The sequence below is a fragment of the Protopterus annectens genome, chromosome 1.part1 (assembly GCF_019279795.1).
Source record: "Protopterus annectens isolate FY-2018-M chromosome 1.part1, PAN1.0, whole genome shotgun sequence".
Taxonomy (NCBI): Eukaryota; Metazoa; Chordata; order Ceratodontiformes; family Protopteridae; genus Protopterus; species Protopterus annectens.
Window position 1 is genome coordinate 1,276,965,489 of NC_056726.1, and position 24,077 is coordinate 1,276,989,565.

Here is a 24,077-nt window from a genome sequence, read left to right on the forward strand (position 1 = left end):
AGTAAGGGCATGGCATCCAGATCTACAGATGTCATACTACCACTGTACTCAGCCCTCATCACACCAATAATCGAGTACAATGCATCCTTTGGAATATATCGTAGCAGGCCTCTGCAGCAGTTGGAGCGTCCTCAGAGGTTTCTCACCAGAAAATACAAGGGTATGTCAAGCTCAGATAGTGTAGAGGTATGTTGCTGTGATTATAGTGCACAGGATCCTGGGTTCCAGACTTGGAAGTGATATTCAGACCGATTAAAATCCTTGTCACTGTATTCAGTTTCCTACCAATTGCTGATGGGTGATTTATGCCTGAGCTACAAAGCAGTCTCTGACAGAGTCTGATGGAAATGTTACATATTCATGAAACTAACTGCACAAGGGGTACTCCAAGGATCTAAATCTGATGTCTGACATGAATAGATCATGGTGGAGAGACAGATATGTGTCCCAGTGATTGCCTCTCCTCTGGAATAAGCTTTATATTCAAGTGCTGCAGAGTGCTTCACTGACCATCTTCAAGTGCAATCTGCACCAATAGATGGGAAAATCACAAATTCTTTCCTAGGGTGGTGCCCATGTCCCTTATGAACAGAGGCAGTTTGTAAAAATTGTCAAAACCCCACTTGCTGACCCTTGTTATCTTTCCCCTAGGGACAGAAAATTGGGAAAAATCTGGGTAAAACTGGCTAGATTTGTAAGGACTCTTTAGCCATTAGCCATGTCATCTCCTATGAACCTATGAACAATTAGTTAAGAAAAAAATACTGCAAGAGAAGTGGTGAGCCCTGAGGTTGAACTTCTTTGAATTTTCCTTCTTCTAAAAAGGATGTGTTAGATACAACTTTAACCATTATTCCTGCTAAGTAGCAATCAAACCTGAAATGTTTTCCATCACTAAAAACAAACATATTTGAGTGTGGTCAGAAAAGAGGAATAGATTAATGGACTTCACAGATCTCTAAAACTCTAGGCATACAGCTCCTAATCAGTAGATTTCTTCCATCCTTTAAATGGTAAAATATGTTAATATATATATATATATATATATATATATATATATATATATACACACACACACACACACACACACACACATATATATATATATATATATATATATATATATATATATATATATATATATAGAGAGAGAGAGAGTCAATGTGTTAAACCATTTTCTGAATCCATGCTGTTTTTTAGATAACAAGTCATATGTAGAAAGACACTTAAGAAAATGAGGTTAGAGAGTCAATAATCTCTACTGGACATTCACTGCACCAAATGGGTGAATTAATTTAAAGGGAGAGCCTGGTGCAAACAAGTCCATCTCTTCCAGTATGAACTCTATGTTCCATGATTGAAATCTTTACCAGTAGTTCCCATTTACTTTCAGTTCACTGTCCACAACTCTTAAAAAGCCATGTATAGCAAAGAGAAAAAAGCAAAAAGCAAAACTAATGCTAGTAACTACTGCAGCAGAAATTACAAGGACATCCTAGAGCAACTAGCTAAAATAAATGTATGCTTTCTCCTTTTTATGAACCAGTTTTGACATTTGATTATGGTCAGACATCTGAGTTGCACACAATCAACAAAATGGCTACATGTGGTGGTGGTATGTGTGTGTGTGTGTGTGTGTGTGTGTGTGTGTGTGTGTGTGTGTGTGTTTGTGTCTACTGTATGTATCTGGCAGAAACCAGCTTAACTACATCAGAGGCATAATTTAATCACAAGTGGACATCTGAGCTATAATCAATCAACAAATTGACTACGTGTGTGTGTGTGTGTGTGTGTGTGTGTGTGTGTGTGTGTGTGTGTGTGTGTGTGTAGGAATCATTAAATAGTTGCATAACTTATATTTTGAATATAAAATACTCTCTTCAAAACTATCATTCAGTACTAATTTTGAAAGAAATATTAGGCAGTAAAATTAGTTTACATTAGAAATATTGAAACAATATATAATAAAACAGATACAAAACAACTTAATAGATAACAATTTTGTTAGAACAGTAATGCACTTCAGGTTGGGTGTTTCAGGGAAGTAAGGGACCTTACAGGGAAGTAAAGTCTCTCTGATGCACAAACAACAGTGCTGGGTTGTTATTCATGTCTCTGTAATACCACAAAGTATGGCATTATTGCTTGTGTTTGATTTGGTTATAAATTAACTATTTTAAATTTTTAGTAAAGAACTTAGATTAGTTATTGAGTGTTTATATTTTAGACCCTGAGAAAGATGAACTATATGATTTGTTATATATTTACCATACTGCTTAATTTAGATGTGTAGGTCCATCCTTGTCAGCTAGAGGAATGCAACTCCATACCTAAAACAGCTTAACATGTGAAACCCTCCTAGGCTGCTAGACCTTCTCTTTATTCATAATGCTGTGGAAAATAGCTTACTAACTAGGTCTCTGCAATGCAGCACAAAGGTACATCAGTAAGAATGAAGTACTTATTGAAAGTTTTCCAGACCATGTTCTCATTGAAGCAGAAGGAAGTTGGGTATACTGAAGATTATGGACTAGTCCATCTGGGTTTAGTGTTAGAGTCAGTACATATTTTCATATCTGAGATAAGCATGTCATACTTATTGACAACAGGATAGCAATCCAAGCAAATCCATCTAGGTGGTCACCTTCATAGGAGTATATCCCTAATAACTGTTATGCATAGAAAGACCAATATCATAAGGTCTCACTCATCTTGTAGTGCCCTCTGGAAATATTTAATGAAGTCCATGCAGCAGCTGTACAAATATCATTCAAGAAGGCATTCCTGAAAGAGCTTGAAGGTTTGCTGCTGCTCTGGTTGAGTGAGCTCAGATGCAGAAGGTAACAGTCTACTATATTTTTATAACAAAATTTAATACAATTAGCCACCATCTGGACAAAATAATTTTAGAGACATCAAAGCTCAATTACTTGTTAGAAAAAGAGATAAAGAATTCTGAATCCTTTCTGATAGATTTTTTATGTCCAGAAAGAATGTTTGCTGCCTATGGATATCCGTGCAATGTAAGAGGTATCTGCCACTCTTATAGTAATTTTTAAGGTTGAACAGCAAGTTAAACGATGAATGGCAAGTTAAAAGATTGGTTGAGATTTTACTGCAGTAACTGCCTTGGTATAAATCATTGATTTTTTTTAAACAAAAATACCTTTGCATTACGGTAAATTAAGTTTGGAAGATTAACACAAAAGCTCATAATATGGAAACCTGTCTGGTGGAACTAATGTTTGAAAGGAATACCCTTTTTCTGAAATGCATGCTTAATTCTGCTGTAGCAGCTGAAAAAATCGTTTCTCTAAAACAGATAATACATCCCAAGGAGGGACAGGATCCTTGATAAAAAGTGGAATATAAAAGCACCTCTGAAAAAAGGTATTGCAGACTTCTAAGGATGCCAGTAGCAATGAACCTTGACAAAAATTCAAAACTGCTGATAAGTGCACCTTAATTGAGGAGTATTGTGTGAATTATGTGAGGAAAGAACTCTAGAATCTTCAGTACTGGAGCTGTAAAGGGATACAAAGGTTTGGAAGTAGCCAATATAGAAATGCATGTCCATTTTACACACACACACACACACACACACACACACACACACACACACACACACACACACACACACACACACACACACACACACACACACACACACACACACACACGCACACTCACAAAGTATGTGCAGTTATATCAGCTGTAAGTGCATCTGTGTGTGTTTGCATATATATATATATATATATATATATATATATATAGTTACTGTGCACTGTGATGATTTTTCAGGTTGTTGACAGCTGTTACTCCTGTTTTACATAATCAGATGTACTTGCAGTGCAGGATTGAATGAAAGGTGCAACACTGAATATTGTTTTTAGTGTGTGGGGGGGTTACATGTGATCCCAATAAGTGAGACTGTATGGTAATGCCAAAAATGTTAGAGATACCAAAAAGTTAAGCACTGGAGCTTAAGCTGTATGTGCAAATGTTCATTGGTTAGGAGTAGTTTAGGATCTAGGTAAGAGAATAAAGTTTGTGTTGTGTTTGTGTTGTGTTTGTGTACTGCTGTGCGTGAAGTGTGTACGCATATCTATGTGTCTTGTTAAATGGTACTTTTATGGGAAAAGGTTTTTAGTAATGTAATGTGTAGAGTTGGACTTAGGTGCAGGGCTAGGGTTAGAATAAGAGTTAGCACATATGAGTAAGGTGGTGCAGTATGGTGAGCTTTGTGTATGTGTACATATATATACATATATATATATATATATATATATATATATATATGGATTCACTTTAGAATCTCGAAATACTGAAATATCGAATTTCAGTATTTCAAACTCATAAAGTCGAATCTTCAAAACATAGAAAACTCATAAGTGCAGTACGCACAAACAAACACACAACACCACTACACAAGCTACATTCTGCTCGTACACACACATCACAGTAACAAAACACACTAACACACCACAGCCCCTACCCAAAACCCTTAACACACACACACACTTACCTAAATCCATAATCACAGCGGAACCTCAGAAGCGCAAAATTCAAAACCTCCGGTATTCGAGACTTCTGAGCTTTTGCTCTTATCAGGATTCCACTTTATGGGTTTGAAATACTGAAATTTGATATTTCAGTATTTCGAGCTTCTAAAGTGAATCCATATAAATATATATATATATATATATATATATATATATATATAAAACACACACACACACACACACACACACACACACACACACACACACACACACACACACACGCACACACACGCACACACACGCACACACACACACACACACACACACACACACACACACACACACACACACACACCAAACTTCCATTCAGAAGATTATCAATCCATGTATAGAACATCATAGAATGACAGAATCAAAGAATCATAGAATATACAATGCAACTGTGCCTTGTGACCATTTATACTTTGCCAGTACCCACCCTTAGACCTTACGTTTTTTTTCAAGAAGTGATAAGAATTGGGCTGAATTTATGAATACTCATCTAGTTGTCTAATTCCTTCTTAAAGGAAGATAGTGTGTTGCATTTCTTGATCTGGAGAAGAAGTGTGTTCCAGAGAAAGGGTCTATAGTACAATGACTTCAGAGAAAAGGTCTCCAGCTTCTCTTGATAGTTAAGGTCCTTTAGTCTAATGATTTTTTTTTTCTGTCAGGATTCTTCGAGACGTCTCCAATTGCTTGATATGTTTAGTAATATATATCCCAAAGAGGCCATTGCATTCCATGATGGACCTGATAAGTGTAGAATTTAGAAGGGTAAGGTATTCTTTGGATCTAAAGGAAATACCCTTGGCATTCAGCTACGTCAGATAGAAGGATTTCCTTATCATGGTTTCAATAAGATGATCAAAGAACAGGATGATAAGGTCTCTCACATCAGTTTCATTTTAAAATGGATAATTTTCCATGCTACAAACTGAGTTGAGGGGTTGTTTGCCAAATACACTGATATTGCATTTTTTTTAGAATTTAGTTTTTATCCATTTTAAGCTCACCAATCATTAATATGTGTAAGTTCACTTTGTAGCTTCTACGTATCAGAAAATGTCTCAGGTATAACACCCGATTTACAATCATCAGCAAACTTTAAGATGTGTGAGGAAATGAGAACATTTTTAATAAAATGATGTTGAAAATCTGAATATCTGAATTAGTTTAGTAATTGGAAAATGGGTTTTAGGATATATTCCATATTGATATAACTGATATATCGAATATGAAATTTAATGTATATAATATTTATGTATTTGTCATTTTCAAAACATAAATGTGTGAGTTAGTGTAAATTACTGCAAGTTTATTAATGCAGCAACTTTTGACGATGACACAGTAAAGAGTCTTGTGACTATGGCTATGATTATGAATTATGTTTATGATTATTAAACTTAGTCAGACTTCAGACAACAGCTCAAAGAACAACACTTCACCAAAGCAAAGTGCATTTGCACTCACTCAGGTCATGTTACATGAATCCTGCAGCTCTTTCACACACCCCTTTATCCCTGTTTCATCCTTTTTTTATCTCATGTTATCGTTCCCTTTACTTACTGCTTCTCATTCATCCTATTTCCCTCTCCTTTTTGCATTTCTCTCTCACACTTCTCCTTTCTACTTCTCTTCCTTTTGCATGCCTCTCTCACTTTTTCTGTCTTTTCCCCATAGAATCCTTTTTTGTAACTTTTCTCATTTGCTGCTTCTAATGTCATCATGCCTCTCTATATAATGATATGCTGCTATCCCTGTAACATAAGCCATCTCAGTAATTATTGCTTTGATCCTTTTCACCTGGGCTGTGCCTGCAAATCTTTACTATTTTCTACTCAGCAGATTATGGCTACACACAAACACTTGTAGTATACTGTGCCCACTTCTGAACCCCATCCGTGGACTTCTAGTACTGTCTTGCTTTTTCTGTTTTAATCTCCTCAGGACTCCTGTACTTTATAACCACATATTATATCAGCTGCAATGCTCAGAGATTTCCTGTTATGTAATTCTTGATATGCATTACTTCAAATAACATGTATTTATTTATTTTATTTTATTTATTTATATTTGTTGACCGGGAGTGTCCGACTGGACGTAGGTCCATTTTCAGTGGAGGCCTGGGGAGAAAAACTCCACAGTTAAAATAAACAGACAGTAGTTACATTGGATTACATAGCGATTAACAATTTACATAGCAATTAATTACAAGCATATTTACAGATGAAGAACATAGTACATCAGTAGACAACTAGAATCTTTATCTGTGAAGTACATAACAGACATTAACAAATGTTACAATAAGAAGTTCCTGCTGTATAATAAGTACTAGGCTTATGAGAATCTGAGCTTGCTACAGTCAAGGTAGTTAGTGGAGTGGAAAGAAACATCCTACAAAAATAATATTATCTCCCAAAGACTATTATGGTGTTATTATGCTGCAATACAATTATGAAAGCAAATGTATTACATACCATTCTTGTATAAATGAATATCATTCCCAAGACTTATTGCAGCACTTGTAGGGCCATATTTACTCACATCTCCAGCAATATCTTGTCTGTTGACATGCGCGATGCAAGAAATATTAATAGGGATAGCATGGCTTTTGTTGTAGAGGCATTTGCCTTCCTGAAATAAAAATACATATGTTTTACTAAGGGTCAATGCATTTCAGACAATAACTAGAGAATAGAAAATAATTCTGCAACATAATTTTAAGGTATAATTGTCTGACAGATGAATGTAGTTAACATCATTCTCCTTTCTCACAATAATGAAGGACTCTTCCATACTGACTGAAGTTTGTTTTATTTATTTTATTTTATTTATTTTACATTTGTTAACCGGGCTAGTCCAACTGGATACATGTCCATTTTCAGTGGAGGCCCGAGGAGAAAAGCTCCACTATCTAATGCATAATAACAAAAAAATACATTCAAAGTACATAGGTAATTTAACTAAAACAGGGATTTAAAATTACATAGGGAATTAAGACACAAGTAAAACAGGCATATAGGCTTTCCTTTCAGTAAGTTCAAAAGGTGAATACAGAGACTATCAAATTTCTACAGTACAGGTCAAAGTACAAAGGTAATTTGAGATTCAACTAAAACAGGCATTCATAATTACATAGAATTTAAGACTCAACTAAAACAGGCATTTAGGCTATCTTTTCAGTAAGTTCAAAAGGTGAAAACAGAGACCATCAAATTTCTTCAGTACAGGTATATAAAATGTGAGACAGAAATAATTAAGTAGTTTAAAAGCAAAAGATAGAGTTACTAGAAAATTTTAGTTTGAAGTTGAGAGAGTCAATTTCTCAGGTAGAGATGAAAAATAAAACGGAGAAATAGAGTTGGGAGACAGTGCAAAGGGTGCAGGAGAAGGTAGGAGGTACGTGATCAGCTAGGGTTATTGCAAGAACAAAGCCAGTGATTGGTTAGAAAATGTTTCAGTTGAGTTTTAAATAGTGTGATAGAAGTTTGGGCTAAGAGGTCTGTAGGAAGTTGATTCCAAATTTTACCAACTGAGTTGGAAAATATAGAGTCACCTGCTGTATTCTTTGATAGAGAGGTTTGAATCAGTATTTTATTGGAAGAGCGTAGGGTTTTTAGGTTGTTATAGGGTTTTATCAGGGTGGAGAGCATTGGTATCTTTTCTGGGTGGTAAAGGGCTTTATGGGCAGTTGTAAGCTGATAGTATTGAATTAGGTGAGGTAACTCCAGCCACCCTAGGTTAAGGAGGTTCAGGCAGTGATGTGTTTTATATGGAGAGGCAGTGGCAAATTTGGCAATGTTGTTATAGGCTGTTGTAAGCCTATTGATGTTATGTTTAGAAAGATTAGTATATATGGGGATGCATATAGTAGAGTAGAGATAAGATAAGTTCTGGCTATGGTAGTTCTTGCTTCAGGAGTTAAGAAAGATTTGATTCTGTAGAGAGAACCTAATTTTTTGTTAGTTGCTTTTATGACAGAGTGGATATGAAAATCAAATTTTAGTAGGTTGTCGATAGTAACTCCTAGAAGTTTGGTTGTTTGGTCAGGAGAGATAAGGGTGCCATTGTTAGAAGTAAGTGTGAAACTAATAGCCGGAGACAGGTGTGTGGGTGAGAAGAGGAGAAGTTTAGTTTTCTTAGGGTTTAAGAGAAGGCAGTGATTGTAGAACCATTGTTCTATGGTGGTAAAAGTTTTTTGAGTAAGTGAGTGGAGGTCAGCTTGGGTTGTGGCAGAGCAGATGATGGTGGTGTCATCGGCGTACTGAATAAGTAGTTAGTGGGGTGGCTAGATACAGGTCATTAATAAAGATGGAAAATAAAAGAGGACCTAAGATGGAGCCCTGAGGTACTCCTAAAGTGGTAGGGAGAAGTTCGGAAAGATTGTTGTTCCATAAAACAGCTTGTTTCCGATTCTGAAGATAGGAAGTAAACCAGCTTAAAGCAAGATTGTTGCGAGAGAGAGATTTTAAACAATGTAGGAGGAGTTGGTGATTCACCATGTCAAAGGCTTTTGACAGGTCTACAAAGAATGCAGATGAAAGAAGATTGTTATTCGGTTTATATTAATGGAGTCTATGAAGGATAATAAGGCTGTTGTGGTGCTATGGTAGGGACGAAAGCCATGTTGGCAAGTAGCTAAAAGGTTATTAGATAGGAGGTGATTTAAAAGCTGTTTGTGGATGCATTTCTCCATTATTTTAGCAATAGGAGATAGCAGTGCTATAGGCATTGATTCAGTACTCAAATGAATCGCCCCTTTGAAGAGAGGATGATGTGGGAGATTTTCCAGAGTGAGGGTATAGTACTTTCTTTTATGGTTCTGTTGATTAGAATAGAGATAGGGTAGGCAATAGCTTTAGCACCTAGCTGGAGATATTCTGCTGGCAATTTGTCAGCTGAGGGGTTGAGGTTTGAGTTTCTGAAGTAAATTAAAATATAGGAAGTAGGTATGGGTTTAAGTTGAAATAGAGGTGGAGTGCAGTTAGTATTACCTAGTAAAGAGGGGTCAGGGCTTTGTTGGTTGGCCAGTTTAAGTATGGTTGAAGTAAAGAAGTTATTGAATCGTTAGCTGTTTGTAGGGAGAGTCAGGGCAGGAGCCTAGTGGGTTGGGGGTTTCAACCTTGCCGGGGATAGTAGTGAGTTAATTGATTTCCAAAATTTTGTGGTTGGTGGTGGGAGGATTGCTGTAGTTTGGTGTAATAGTTCCTTTTATCTTGTTTGATAGCAAGCTTAGTCTTGTTCCTTTTGTTTGAAGCTAAGGTGATCAAAAGAGTCTTCGTGGTTCTCCATTTAGTCCATGCTTTATTCTTACTAAGGATAAGTTGTTTGGTGTTGGTTGTTAGCCATTGAGCTGTCTTAGATTTCATTCGGATGGGGGCATGATGATCGAGAATAGTAAGAAAGGTATTATTAAAGTGGTTAACAGCTTCATCTATTGGGAGAGTTTTAGAGGTGACCAGTTAATCAAGCTGAGTTCATTTTGAAACTGCTGAAGGTTAAAATGTTTTTGCTGCAAGATGAGCCAATTAGGGAGGTGTTGTTAGATGAGTTTTGTGCCTAATGATGTATGTGAGAGAGTGGTCGCTAAGGTCGTCTGGGAGGGTACCTGTTGAATACATTTGTTGGGGACTATTAGTCAAGATCCAGTCGAGAATGGTTTCTTTGTTATTGTTTTATTTGTTCTAGTTGTGGAGTTAATGGTTTGATGGAATCCGTGCAGGTTAATAATGGTAGATGGATTAGTTTGTTTGCACATGTTCCAATCAATATTAAAGTCACCTAGTAGTATTGTTTCTTGAAGGAGATTAATTGAAAACCAGTTTAGTAGGTCTTCTAATATGGAATTGTTGCCTGGGGAAGATAAGTACAGATAATATTAATAGTTTTGTGTGAGTTTAGGAGAGTTTGGAAATAATCAGTTCAACATTAGAGTCATGTGGTGGGGTAAGGGCTGATTTACTTATTTCCAGTCCAGTTTTGAAGAGTATAGCTACTCCTCCACCTTTTTGTTAAGGCGATCTTGTCTTAGGATGTTATAGCCAGGGGATAATTTCGTTATCTTTTATTGTGGGTTTCAGCCAGGTTTCAGTAAGACAGAGAATGTCAAACTGTTGGACTTCTAGTAGGGCATGAAGAGCAGGAAGTTTGTTACATATGCTACGGATGTTAAGATGAGCTATTGTGAGAGATTTGGGAGGTTTAGTTTGTGGTGTAGACATAGGTTTCATAGTTTGGGAATTAGGGATGGTATGTCTGTGTTTGGGCCTGGGTTGGGGTGGATGTCCCCATCAATTAATGATAAACCATGAATAAGGTTAGTTAGTTGTGAGGTTTTGATGCTGTGCAAGTTTTTGTGAGTCAAGAATAAGGTATTTGATGTGTGAGAGGCGATGATATTTAGGTTCAAGATATGAGTTGCTGTATATGGGACTGTGATGGGTTGTGAGTGTAGTTGGGGGTAGCTAGGGTATGTTTGTGTGGAGTACAAAGGTAGGATTTAAAGGTTGCTCATAGTAGGTTATGAGGTAGGTAGAGGTAAGAATAGTTAGAAGAGTTAGTAGTAGGAGAGGAAGGTGAGTGTAGGACATGTTGAGATGAGTGGGGATTGTATATAGTAGGTATGTGTTCAGAGAGGGAAAGGGTGGGTGTGGGATTGGACTGCTATGGAGTGGGTGGAGAGCGAATATGTTCCGATTGGCTAGGAATGTGGTGGGTGTGGTTATGCGGGGATAAATGTAGAGGTCCCAGGGCGGGTGGGATATGGGGGCAGGGAGGGCGGAGTGAGCCAGAGCAAAGGAGTAGGAAATTGCTGAGAGGAAACAATCAGCCAGGTATAATAACAGCAGGTAACAACGGCAGATCAGTAGTCAGGAATCAGAAAAATGAATACTAGTTGTATAAATGCAAATACAGCAAAAAGTAAGTATTACTTTACAAATCTGAACACTTTTAAAAGAAATTCCTGAGGTCTAATGGCTTACCAGCTAGCAGAATGTAATTGCTGAAGAGCACTTGTGTCCTGGTGGGAGACTAGAGATTTAAAGATGGCTCCATGCTCAGCAGGATACTAATATAGACTTTGTATTGGGGAGGAGATAGCACAAGGGGTGTAAACCAGGTGGAATGCAAAGAAACCAGAGAGGCAATCAGTGGAAATGAGTGAAGGCCTCAGAGAGGGTAAGTAATAATTCAAACTACCTGTAAAGTGAAGGAGAGAAGAGACAGCAAAGTTTATTAAGGTTGGGAGTGTGTCTTTACATTGACTTGCTGATTAGTAACCAGTTTGTGCACAGATTAGAGTAGGGAGATACATTAGCAATGATAGAGATGCAAATAAGCAGGTGATCCTCCAAGTGATACAAACTAAGGCAGAAAGAACTGAGAGGGCTGCTTGATGGTTAATTTAATTTAGTCACAGGGATGTGAATTAAAATCTATACTGTCTACTGGACAGTTAGGATTACTGTACTATCGGGGGGGGGGGCACAAGGCTACAACAGTCAGTTTTATTAGCAAGCTGAGAACTACTAAGAAATACTGCTAATGTAATAGCTTCACTCTCATAAAACATACAAGTAGAATGCCTGGGTGGACCAGACAGGGCATCACTATCACCTTCTGCCCAGCAGAATACTTTCCAGTCCTAACTGTCCAATCATAACAGAATTTTTACTGCTGTTATGCTAGCACTAACTGTATATCTATCATCTTCATAAGCTCCCTGATTTTAGTCCTGAAGTTTAGGCCATGTTCTACCACTGAAACCTGCAGTGATATGAAATGTAACTTAATAGGAACATCAGAATTGATAGATCAATTATTTCCACCAGCATACAAATGGTGATGGCATTGCAAGGAAATGTATGCTGTTGTACAAGATTTTCATATGAAACAACTGAAGTGAGACATGTAATAAATTAAAGTAATGAACCTGTTAGTTTTGCAAAAGGAAGCTGTAATAAAACGAACCTCAGCTATGGAACCTGAGATAATTATAGAAAGCATTCTTCAGATCTTCACATACATTAGATGAATATTGTAGAACAGCGTGTGTGTGTGTGTGTGTGTGTGTGTGTGTGTGTGTGTGTGTGTGTGTTGTACCTTTAAGAAGCATTTCCAGGGTCAGCACATGCATATAAATAGCAAGCACGTGCTAGCTTCAGTGCCATTTTGATAGTGCAGCTAGAGTGTGAGCAGGTGTGAGTGTGATAGTCAGTTTGTTTATAAGTTTAAGTTAAAGTTACTAAGCCTCAGTCCTAATGTGTTTGTACATAATGAAGCTGTAGTACAAATCTCCGTACGGTCCCCAGAGAGTTATGCAGTCAATCAAGACGGTAAATGGAAGTAAAACACTGCAGAACTCACCACCAAAGATTACAAATTCCACTCTTTATTAATGAACAAACAGATAAGCACTTTCACGTACCTAAGTACGCTTCATCAGATCTCCATCTACTTAGGTACGTGAAAGCGCTTATCTGTTTGTTCGTTAATAAAGAGTGGAATTTTTAATCTTTGGTGGTGAGTTCTGCAGTGTTTTACTTCCACATAATGAAGCTGCTTGAACAGAACCCACAACTGTTTGTCTATTTTATCCTGACTAGACGAGCGACATGGTGTCAGAACCGAGATTCCAGAGGCTGCCTTTCGGAGCTACGAAGGGTAGAGTTAACAGTGAAGCTGAATTAAGTAAAAAGGGCCAGAAATGAATTACAGGTATTGAAAACTTATTTTATAAAAGAAATGAAACAGAGCATCATTACAAGGGCACAGAATGCATAATTAAGCAAATGAATTGCATAGAAATGTATTATTAAGCAAACGATGGGCAAAAATGTTTATTAATTAAAGGAAAGGTTCAAAACTATGATATTTGATAAAATAATTGTTGGAAAAGTACATACGGGGTTCAGAGTTACCTCGGAGTTGCTAATCGAGTATGTTTAGAGTAAAACAAGCACAAGAAAAGTATAGTGGGCATGAAAAGAGATTACATAAGCAAAATGAATATAATAAAGGGCAAGAAAAGGGCACATTAAATATAAATATAGCAAGGTGACTGCATGTTTTTTTTTTTGCAAAAACTGCTATGTTTTGGCATAACATACTATTTTGCATTGTCTGAAGCCATACAAAGCATAATTAAAGTTGTTCAAAGTATCTCAAAGTGTGTAAAAGTGCATACAGTATGTATTTATTACTGTGTATTTATTTCAAAGAGTTTACTGTGTGCAAAGTGCAACTATCCTGTGAAGTGCAATCAAAAATATAGCCATTTTGAAAAGTTTCTTGTGCTGGGTGTGTCTGTTTGCATGGTGCTGCCATTACAGAGTGTTTCTTATACTGTATAGAGTTATTTAGCAAAGTATAGCCATTTTGAAAATGTTTTAGAGTGCTGTGTACTGGTTATTCACAAAGTACAGTTATTCCAAAATATTCCTTACTCTGAGCTGCTTCTACTTAGTTTATTTGCACAATGCAGTCATTTTGAAATGTTTCTTACACTGATAAGAGGTGATTTCACAAGTGTTCTTGTGCCACAGAGACTTATTTTACAAAGTTCAGTTATTCAGAGGCTCATTGTGCCTAATAGCATAACTGCAATAGCCTAATAGCATAATTACAGGTACTGACATGAATTTCTGGCATATGTACATGTGCGTGTGTTCGTGCATATTTGTAAAAGTCTTCACTGTTGTGTATTAATATAGCAGAGGCATTTTGCAGACCAGGTCCACTTGTATTTGATCAAAATATTACAGAGAATTGGAGAATATTTGAGCAAAAATACAATATTTTCATACAAGTGGCTTTTTCTGATAAAGATGCACGTACCAAGTCATTAATTTTGCTAAACCTAGCAGGGTCAGTAGCTATTGAACGAGAGCATCCATTTGTGTATGCACCAGCAGTATATGAAGGTGAATGGGAAAATCATTGTGTTGTTGTACAAGCTGAATCAAGGGAGGACCCAGAGTGCTTGAAACGTACATTCAGGGAAATATGTAACTCCCAGACAAATGTTACAATACAAAGACACTTGTTTTACACAAGGAATCAAAGGCAAAGAGAAAGTTTTGCAGTTTATATTGCTGATCAGAGAAACAAAGCTAAAACTTGCATGTTTGGTGATTTGAAAGATAAGTTAATATAGGACAGCTTGTCTGTGGTATTAATAATGCTGCAGTGAGAAAGATTTTACTTTGTAACAGTGATTTAATGCTGAGCAAAGCTATTGAGACTTGTCAAATCTATGAGCTTACAGATAGGCACACAGATATGCTTGCAAGCAATAAGAGATGATTTCAGCAGGCTCTAGAGTGACTATAGACAGCATGCATCACATGGCTAACAGAAACAGGCCTAAGCACAGGTGGGAGGTTGGCCTACTGGTTAAGATGTTTATCTTACAGACATATGGTGCAGGGTTTGATTCTCACATGGGGTAACTGGCTAGGTTTAAAATGGCCCACATGGGCAGTTAGCCTAGAACTAACCTAACCTAACCTATGAGCAGCAACCGCTGCAAGTTTTATAGGGAAACCACATAGCTTTCCAGCAAGTTCTAAGACTAGCTCAGTAAGACGAGAACGCTCAATGCAGTACAAGGGTAAGTCAACAGAATCCAAGTCAAACTTTATAGTCAACTGTTGCAATTGCAGTGCCAACCATGATTCTAAAAGAGAAAAGTGCTTAGCATTTGGTCAGCAATGCCACAAGTGTAAAAAATGGAATCATTTTCAAAAGTTTTGCAAGTCAAACAAACCTCACTCAGTTATAAAAAAAGGTCACTTGAGAAAACAAGTTGATCATAGAAAGCTCCGACCCTACTTTCCATATAGGTGGTATATTAATAAAGCAAGTTGATCATGTAGAAAGCTGCAATCCTACTTTTTAGACGGATGGTGCATCAGTAATTGGTGAAAAGGTTAATGCAGTAGATTTGTTGGCAAAAAATTAAGTGTTTTGTTCTGTACTGATCAATGGTAAATCTATGGAGCTCAAAGTAGACACTGTTTCAAAGTGTAATTATGTCAGCAGAAACATTTGCTAAGGTGAAGGCTGGCAAGCAACCTATTTTGACTAGTTGTGCAAAGCTTGTTGCTTATGGAGGTGAAGAAATTCAAACCAAAGGCTCAGTAATGCTTTCATGTTATTTGGCTGGGAACAGTTACAGCTTACTGTTCTATGTAGTCCAAATACCTGTGGAGTCACTGCTGGGTCTCAGAGACAGTTTAAGAATGAAACTGATTTCTTTTATTAAGAAGTTCATCATATAAGCAGATGTCCCAGTTCCAGTTTCACTGATGCTATTTTCTCAGAGTATACTGATATTTTCGATGCCAAGTTAGGTAAACTTCCAGTTGTGTATTCCATGAAGTTAGACCCAGAGGTCAGTCCAGTGGTCAGACTTGCAAGAAAAGTTCTGATAGCTATGCAGAACAAAGTTAAAGCCCAGTTGGACAGAATGGTGCAACAAAGTGTAATTTGTCCAGTTACAGACCTACCAAATGGGTGTCATTCATGGTAGCAGCACATAAAAAAAGTTCAGATGAAATCAGAATATGCATTGACCCAAGAGACTTGTACAAAGGATTAGAGGGACCTCATTATCCTATGGCAACAGTCGAAGAAGCCGCAGCCTTGATACCAAATGTTACTGTGTTTTCTGCCCTGGATGCAAAGAGTTCATTCTGGCAAGTGATGCTTGATAGCAAATCTTCACTACTTACTACATTCAGTACTTCACTTGGAAGGTATAGATTTCTAAGGATGCCTTTTGGAGTAAATTCTGCAAGTGAAGTATTTCAACGTGCAATGGAGCAGATTTTCTCAGGTTATCCATGTGCCATAATAGTAGATGATTTATTGGTCGGAGGCAATGGTGAAGCTAAGCATGACAGAAATCTCAAGAAAGTTCTAGAAAGAGCACGTGAAGTCAATTTGAAGCTCAGTCCTCTGAAGTATAAATTCAGACTACCAGAAGTTCCATATGTAGGTCATTTAATCACTAGCAATGGTTTATGACCTGACCCATCCAAACAGCCATTCTTGAGATGTCAGCACTGAACAATGTCCAAGAACTATAGCCTTTTCTTGGTATGGTCAACTACTTAGGCAAATTTATACCAGATTTCAATGAGTTGACAGTGCCTTTAAGAGAGCTGACATGCAAAAATGTTATATGGTCTTGGTTAGAACAGCAGCAGAGAGCATTTGATGACCTCAAGAAGAAAATTGCTACCCTATCTCCATTAAGATATTATGATGTCAGTAAACCAGTAACTCTTTCCTGTGATCATTCAAAATTTGGTCTTGGCACAATTATTCTTCAAGAAGGTAGACTAGTGGCCTATGCATCTAGAACTCTTACCCAAACTGAAATGCATGATGCTCAAATTGAGAAAGAACTTCCGACAATTGTATTTGCATGTTCAAAATTTCATGATTAGGGTTCCTGTTAGAAGAACAAAAGTAGCGGGGGTGTGGGGGGCACAGCCCCCCACAACAAAGGGTTAAAAGTATGACATTTTCACTGTTTACAGCATTCGAATATATGAACTTTTGTTCATATAATATAGACCCCATGGTTATATCTATGGCTTGATAGTAACCAACACATGGTTCAGAAAGAGAGACAGTCACAAGATCAGATACAAGAGTAGTCAGCATGCAACTCGGGTAGACTTCCTCCTAGTAAAGAAAAGACACTGGGACAGAATCCATGATTGCAAAGTCATCCCCAGTGAAACAGTCGGCCCACAGCATAAACCACTAGTTGCCACAATTAGCGGTAAGCAGTGGTCAGAGAAGGCTCTAAGGTCAACAGAGATCAGGCTGAAGACCTGGAAGTTGACTGGAGAGAAAGTACAACAGTTCAAGGAATTACTCTGGCCTCTAGCACCCCAAGAAGAGGAGGAAATAGGTGGAGTTAAAGAAGAATGGCAGTGCCTAAAAACAGCATGTGTTAAGACTACAGAAAAGATATGTGACCGAGCCAGGTATGGAAATAAGGTATATAAAGAAAGCTGGTGATGGAATGCAGAAGTCCAGGAAGTCATCAAAAGAAAAAAGGAGTGCAGGAAGATGTGAGAGACAGAAAAGACTGACCAGGCTAGAAACGACTACTGGTTGGCTAACAAAGAAGCTAAGAAAGAAGTTGCAATAGCAAAGAATAGGGCATCGGAAGCACTGTACCAACTTCTGGAAAGTGACTCAGTAAGGGGCACAAAGAAAGTATATCAGGTTGCAAGGCAAAGACTGAAAGATAAAGAAGATAGTCATACACCCTTCATAAGGGATGCCAGCAACAACATGCTCACCAGCCCAGAGGATATCAAAGGCAGATGGAAGGAGTATTTCCAGCAACTTCTGAATGCAGAAAACCCCACAGAAGCTGTACAGCCCCAGAAACAACCTATGATGAGAGAAGAAGAGGAGCCCACCCTAGAAGAAGTAAAAATAGCACTAAGGAAGATGAAGTCAGGGATAGCAGCAGGCTCAGATGAGGTCACAGCAGATATGATAAAGATGCTGGGTGAGATAGGGGAGAATTGGCTCCTGAGGGTACAACTAGCAGTGTGAAGAGAAAGGCATATCCCAGATGACTGGAGAATAAGCATACTCTTGCCAGTGTACAAGAACAAAGGGGACATCCACAACTGTGGGCAGTACAGAGGCATCAAACTCCTATCACATTGCATGAAAGTTCTGGAGAGGGTGATTGATAAATGGATACACAGAGTAGTAGAATGTAATATGGGAGATGAGCAGTTTGGATTCAGATCAGGATGCAGCACAATTGACCCAATGTTTGCATTGAGACAGATACTTGAGAAGAAGCTAGAGATGAGGAGAGAGTCCAACTGGGCATTCCTAGACTTGGAGAAAGCATATGACAAGGTCCAAAGAAAGATGATCTGGGCAGTACTGTGGTGGTTTGAAGTCCCAGAAACACTGGTAGAATTAGTGCAGGCTATGTACAAGGACCCAATGACTTGAGTATGAACAGTGTTCGGCCTCACAGAGGGGTTCCCAGTAGGTGTGGGTGTACATCAGGGTTCATCTCTGAGCCCACTGCTGTTCATACTGGTGATGGACTACATTAGCAAACAGACTGGAGGGGATGGATCAACAAAGCTGCTGTATGCAGATGATGTAGCAGTGCAGGCAGACTCTGAGCTAGAACTTCAGCAAAGGATAAGAGAATGGAATGCAAATCTGAAGGCACATGGGATGAAACTAAGCACAGATAAGACAGTGGTAATGGCAGCATATTGGGGAAATCAGAAGAAGCTGAGAACAGAGATAGAAGGGAAGAGAGTGGAACAGGTAAACAGCTTCAAGTATCTGGGAGGACTAGTTCAGGAGAAGGGTAGTCTGAATGAAGAGGTCAAAGCTACAATCAGAGGGGTTGCAGCCAACTGGCATAGAGTATCAGAGGTAGTCTATGACAGAAGAATGCCAAAGAAGCTGAAAAGTAAGGTGTATAAGATAGTGGTGTGACCAGTACTATTGTATGGTACAGAAACTTGGGCTTTAAAGGCAGAACAGTTGAAGAAGCTAGAGGTGATGGAAATGAAGTGCCTGAGAAAGGTGATAGGATGCACACTGTGGGACAGATGAAGAAATGAGGACATAAGAGCAGAAGCCAAAGTAGCTCCAATTGCAGAAAAGATCAAAGAGAACAGATCACGGTGGTTTTGGCACATGTGTAAAAAAGCAGAAGACAATCTGGTGAGGAAGATTTGGGACAGACAGGAAGAAGGTAAGAGGAAGCAAAGAGATGGATGGATTGTGTGAAAGAAGATCTGTGACTTTCAGGCATGAGTGTTAAGAAGGCAGGAGTGTGGCACTGAATTTAGAGAGTTGGTGACAGTTAACACGATACCCCGACCCCATGTAGAAAAAATGGGAAAAACGGGGCTGATGATGATGATGATGATTATATCTATGGTCGAGCTATTCAGACAAAGAATAATCATCAACCTCTAGTCACTATTTTAAAGAAGCCTATGCTTTCAGCTCCAGCAAGACTACAAAGAATGATGCTCAAATTGCAAAAGTACAACTTTACAATGGTCTGTACTAAAGGCTAACTTCTTTATCTGGCTGATACCTTATCTAGATCACCCGGAAATACCACAGAACAGTTTGATGCAGAGAATTTTGACTTCAGTGTCATGGAAGTGCGTAATTTTTCTGCTATGAGACTTGATGAGCTGAGAGATCATAGAAAGACTGATCCAGTTTTGCAAAAGCTCAATCACTACATCAATTTTGGATGGCCATCAAACCAATCTTGTGTACCTCCTGAAGTGCAACCTTATTTTCCTTACAGAGATGAGATGTTGATGGAAGATGGCATTATTTTCGAAGGTCCTAAAGTTGTTGTCCCTACTTCCTTACAACATGAATACATCCAGATTTTGGATTGTGGCCACCCAGGTTCCAACTCTACCAAAAGAAGGGTAAGAGGACTAGTATTTTGGCCTTCTCTAGCAAAAAACATTGATAAAGTACTTTCTTCTTGTTCAGTATGTAATAGTACTAAACCACATTTGCAAAAAAAGCCACTTCAGCTAAGTGAAGTTCCTGAACTACCTTGCTCAATAGTAGCCACAGACATATTCGAGTGGAACAATTAGCAAGCATTATTTAGGGTTGGTAGACTGTCATTTGAACTGGTTTGAGATCGATTTGCTACCTAACCTAACATCCACTACTGATATCATTAAGTTGAAACATCATTTCTCAGTCCATGGTAGTCCACACAAAGTTCATTCTGACAATGGTACTCAATTTACCAGTCAGTTGTTTCAGAAATTTGCAAAAGAATGGGACTTTGTACATGTTACTAGTAGTTCTGAATACCCGCAGTCAAGTGGACTAGCTGAACATGCAGTACAGAGTGCAAAGCAACTGTTGGAGAAATCAAAGCATGATAATACCAATGTTTTTTTAAATTTACTAAGTCTCTGAAACATACCCCCTGACGATATACTTGGCTCGCCTACTCAGAGACTTCTATCTAAGCAGACTAGGACAGCTTTGCCTATCAGTTCCAGTTTGTTGGTCCCTAAAGCTAAAACACCAGAGCAATCAAAGCCCAACTATTCAGAAAGCATTCTTTCCAGAAGTGCAGCTATGATAAAATGAGCAGATTTCTTTGTCCTTTGAAAGAAGGAGAGACAGTGAGGATACAAATGGTGAAAGGCTTTGACCGGCTTGGTTAAGTGACAGGTATATGTGCCAAGCCAAGATCCTACTTTGTAGAATATGAGTGTGTGGAATACAGGAGAAATTGAATACATCTTCTTCCTGTATCAGAACCGATATCACAGCATTGTACGTGTGATACAGACTCTAAATCTCAGAGCAATCCAGACAATGTTCCTGTTGCAGAATGTGTCTTAACTTCTACTTCCATTCTTTTTTTTTTTTTCAAAACAGGTTTATTGTTATAACATATAAGAGAAATATCATAACAATTTTATACAAGTAATTAAAAATAGGTATTATTATAATATTCAACAAAACAACTAAAGTATTTACAAACACATCCACTACAATCAGATCAATTAATTAAACTAAAATACCATGCTATTGAAATTAAAATTATTTTAACAAATTTTTAAATTATCCCATACAATAAAATAAGATGTTTTTCTGTTTGTTCTAGTCCTAATTGTGTTTATTTCCATATGGCACACTATATTCATAACATTTTTAAATTCATTGAACGAAGGAGGTGTATCTGAAATCCAATTTCTAGTTATTATTTTCCTAGCCACTGCTAGAATAGACCATAACAAGGGAAGCTTAACCTTTTTAACACTTTGAGGTACAGGTGTGTTGAATAATATAAGAGATTTAGAAATAATGAAATTATCTGTAAAAAGAGCCTGCAAAAATTCATTAATTGACTTCCAGTATTCTTTCAATTTTATACAGTCATAAAACATATGAGTCCAGTCAGCATTAATTTCTACATTACATCTCTTACATAGATTATCTTTATTATTTATTTTATTCATCATCAAAGGTGTATAAAAAGATCTATGTAAAAATTTCCATGTATAAAGTCTCCAGACAATGGAAGATGTAGTTCTATAAGCAGATTCCAATATATATTGTTTATCTTGTTGATTTGGTGGGTCCCCATTAATAGAAGTGAAATAATTCCAGTATGAATCTACACTGTAAAAAGTTTCTTGTCTGATAACTTTATGTATGTATGAAAGTTTACCTTTATCAGAAACTTTATGTTGTAAATTTAATATCAAGTAATCAATCAGTGTTGGAATAGATTCTTTAACAGTTATAGACATTAAATCTATTTTATTAATGAGATGTTGTCTAAAGGTCTGAACCTCTAACCAGCAAGTTTCTCTTAGATCAAATTCTTGTTTTAAGAAATCTAGATTTTAACTTTATTATCAGATATCAACTGATACCAGTACTTTAGATCATTATCTATAGCTAAATGAGTTCCTTCAGAAGTAGATGACAAAAGCACACCCTGAGTATACATTATAGGAAATACAATAAAATTCCATTCCCTATACTTAGGGTGCATGAATATAAAGTTACGATAACTAATAATAATATTTAATGGGTAACAAACCATATGTTTAGGTGTAATAGGTGAAGTACAAAATTCCTTTAGTAACCATAACATGGAGTTATTTACAATCATATTTTTATGTGTTAAGGAGATTTTCATGAAGTGTATACTAATTAGCTCCCAATAATCTTTCCATTTTGTGACATATGACTGATCTATTAATAAAGTAATAACTTTTACAATAGAAGAGATAGTATATAAATTAAAGTCTGGAAAAGAAATACCCCTTGAGACCAGCTATTAGTATGTTTCTTTAATGCAATCCTAGGTCTATTAGGTGCCCATAAGAAATTTAACATTAGTGTGTTCAGTTTCTTGATAATTATTTTTGTAGGTGGAAGTATTATTGATTGTATTAAGTATAAAATCTTGGGGAATATTATCATTTTAATAATTGTAAGTCTCTCCTCCATAGTAAAAACATATTATTCCAGGTATTAAAATATTTTGTATATTAAGAAAACAGGTATTATAATTATTATATATAATAGATTTAATATCTTTAGATAGTATTATACCTAAATAAGTTATCTGACCTGAATTGGGTACATATTTAGTAAAATCACTAATGAGAATATTTTTCGTGTATATATAGGTAGTATTTTAGTTTTTCTTCATTGAATATTAAACCAGAAATACTTTTAAAATTCATCATGTTATCAAATAGAGACTGTATAGAAGAATTAGATCCTGCTGATGTAATTAGAACATCATCTGCAAAAGTTGAATTTTGGATGTTGTATTTTCATCTATTTCAAAACCCTCTATGTCAGTACTGTTTCTGATCAAATTAGCCCAAGGCTCCATTACTAAAGTGAATAATGGTGGAGAAAGTGGACATCCTTGTTTTGTACCTTTAAGAATGGGTATTTTTGTGAAACATATGTTCCTACCTTAATATAAGCCAACGTTCCTTTGTATAAATGTTCAATTAGATTTACAAATGCATCCGAGAAGTTTGTGCACTTCATTAAGGTAAACAGATAGTCCCAACTTACTGAATCAAATGCTGAACTTATATCAAGACTAATAAGTGTTAAATCTTTCTTTTTCCTATTTGCAAAATCTATTAATGCTAAAGTTCTTCTTATATTATCAAAAGTATTTCTATTTACAATGAAGCCTGTCTGATCTATATCTATAATGCCGGGAATGATTGTCTTCAATCTATCAGCAAAGATATTCATAAACATTTTATAATCAACATTAAGTGATGAGATGGGCCGATATGAAGAACATCTAGTTGGATCTTTATTAGGTTTTAAAATTGGCGAAATAAATGTATATTGCCAAGATGGGGGGGTTATTAACTCAGTTTGGGCCAAAATAAAAACCTTATGTATTAATGAATATGTATTTCTAGAAAGGATTTTATATATTTCTGGTATAATACCATCATTACCCGGTGCTTTGTTTGATTTAAGCTTATTTATTTGTGTAATAACTTCTGTATATGAAATACTCTTGTCCAATAGTTTAATCTGTTGTTTATTAAGCTTTTTATTCATATTTGTGGTTATAAACTCCTTTATTTTATCTTTAGGTTCCATGTTAATATTATTATGGTTAATTTTGTGAAAGTGATTTCTAAATTCATCTAGTATTTCTGGTATACTAGAAACATTCTTCTTTTCCTTAGAGAAAAGATTTCTTTGATATGGTTTTGTTTATTCAACCTTTTTGTTTTATTTTTAAGTCTATGTAAGTATTTGGGGCTTATTGAATAAGACAAAACTTGTATTTCTCTAAAGTTATTTTAACTTTATGAGTTAAAATTTCTTTGTATTTCTCATTTAGTTTGTTTATTTCTTCAATAACTTTCTTGTCCATAATATTTTCTTTATTATTATGTTTATCTGAGTCTAATTTACTTTGAATATCTAACAATTCCTTATCTCAAGATTTCC

At 36.7% G+C, this 24,077-nt stretch overlaps 1 protein-coding gene across 1 annotated transcript in view; it reads right to left on the reverse strand.

Moving 5' to 3' along the window:
- LOC122809959 (cathepsin L-like proteinase) overlaps positions 1–24,077 on the reverse strand; it is a 340,112-nt gene that overhangs the window by 193,735 nt on the left and 122,300 nt on the right. The window contains exon 4 of the mRNA XM_044081550.1: positions 7,019–7,175. Within this exon, the coding sequence (XP_043937485.1) occupies positions 7,019–7,175 (157 nt within the window). The remainder of the gene's footprint in view (positions 1–7,018; positions 7,176–24,077) is intronic.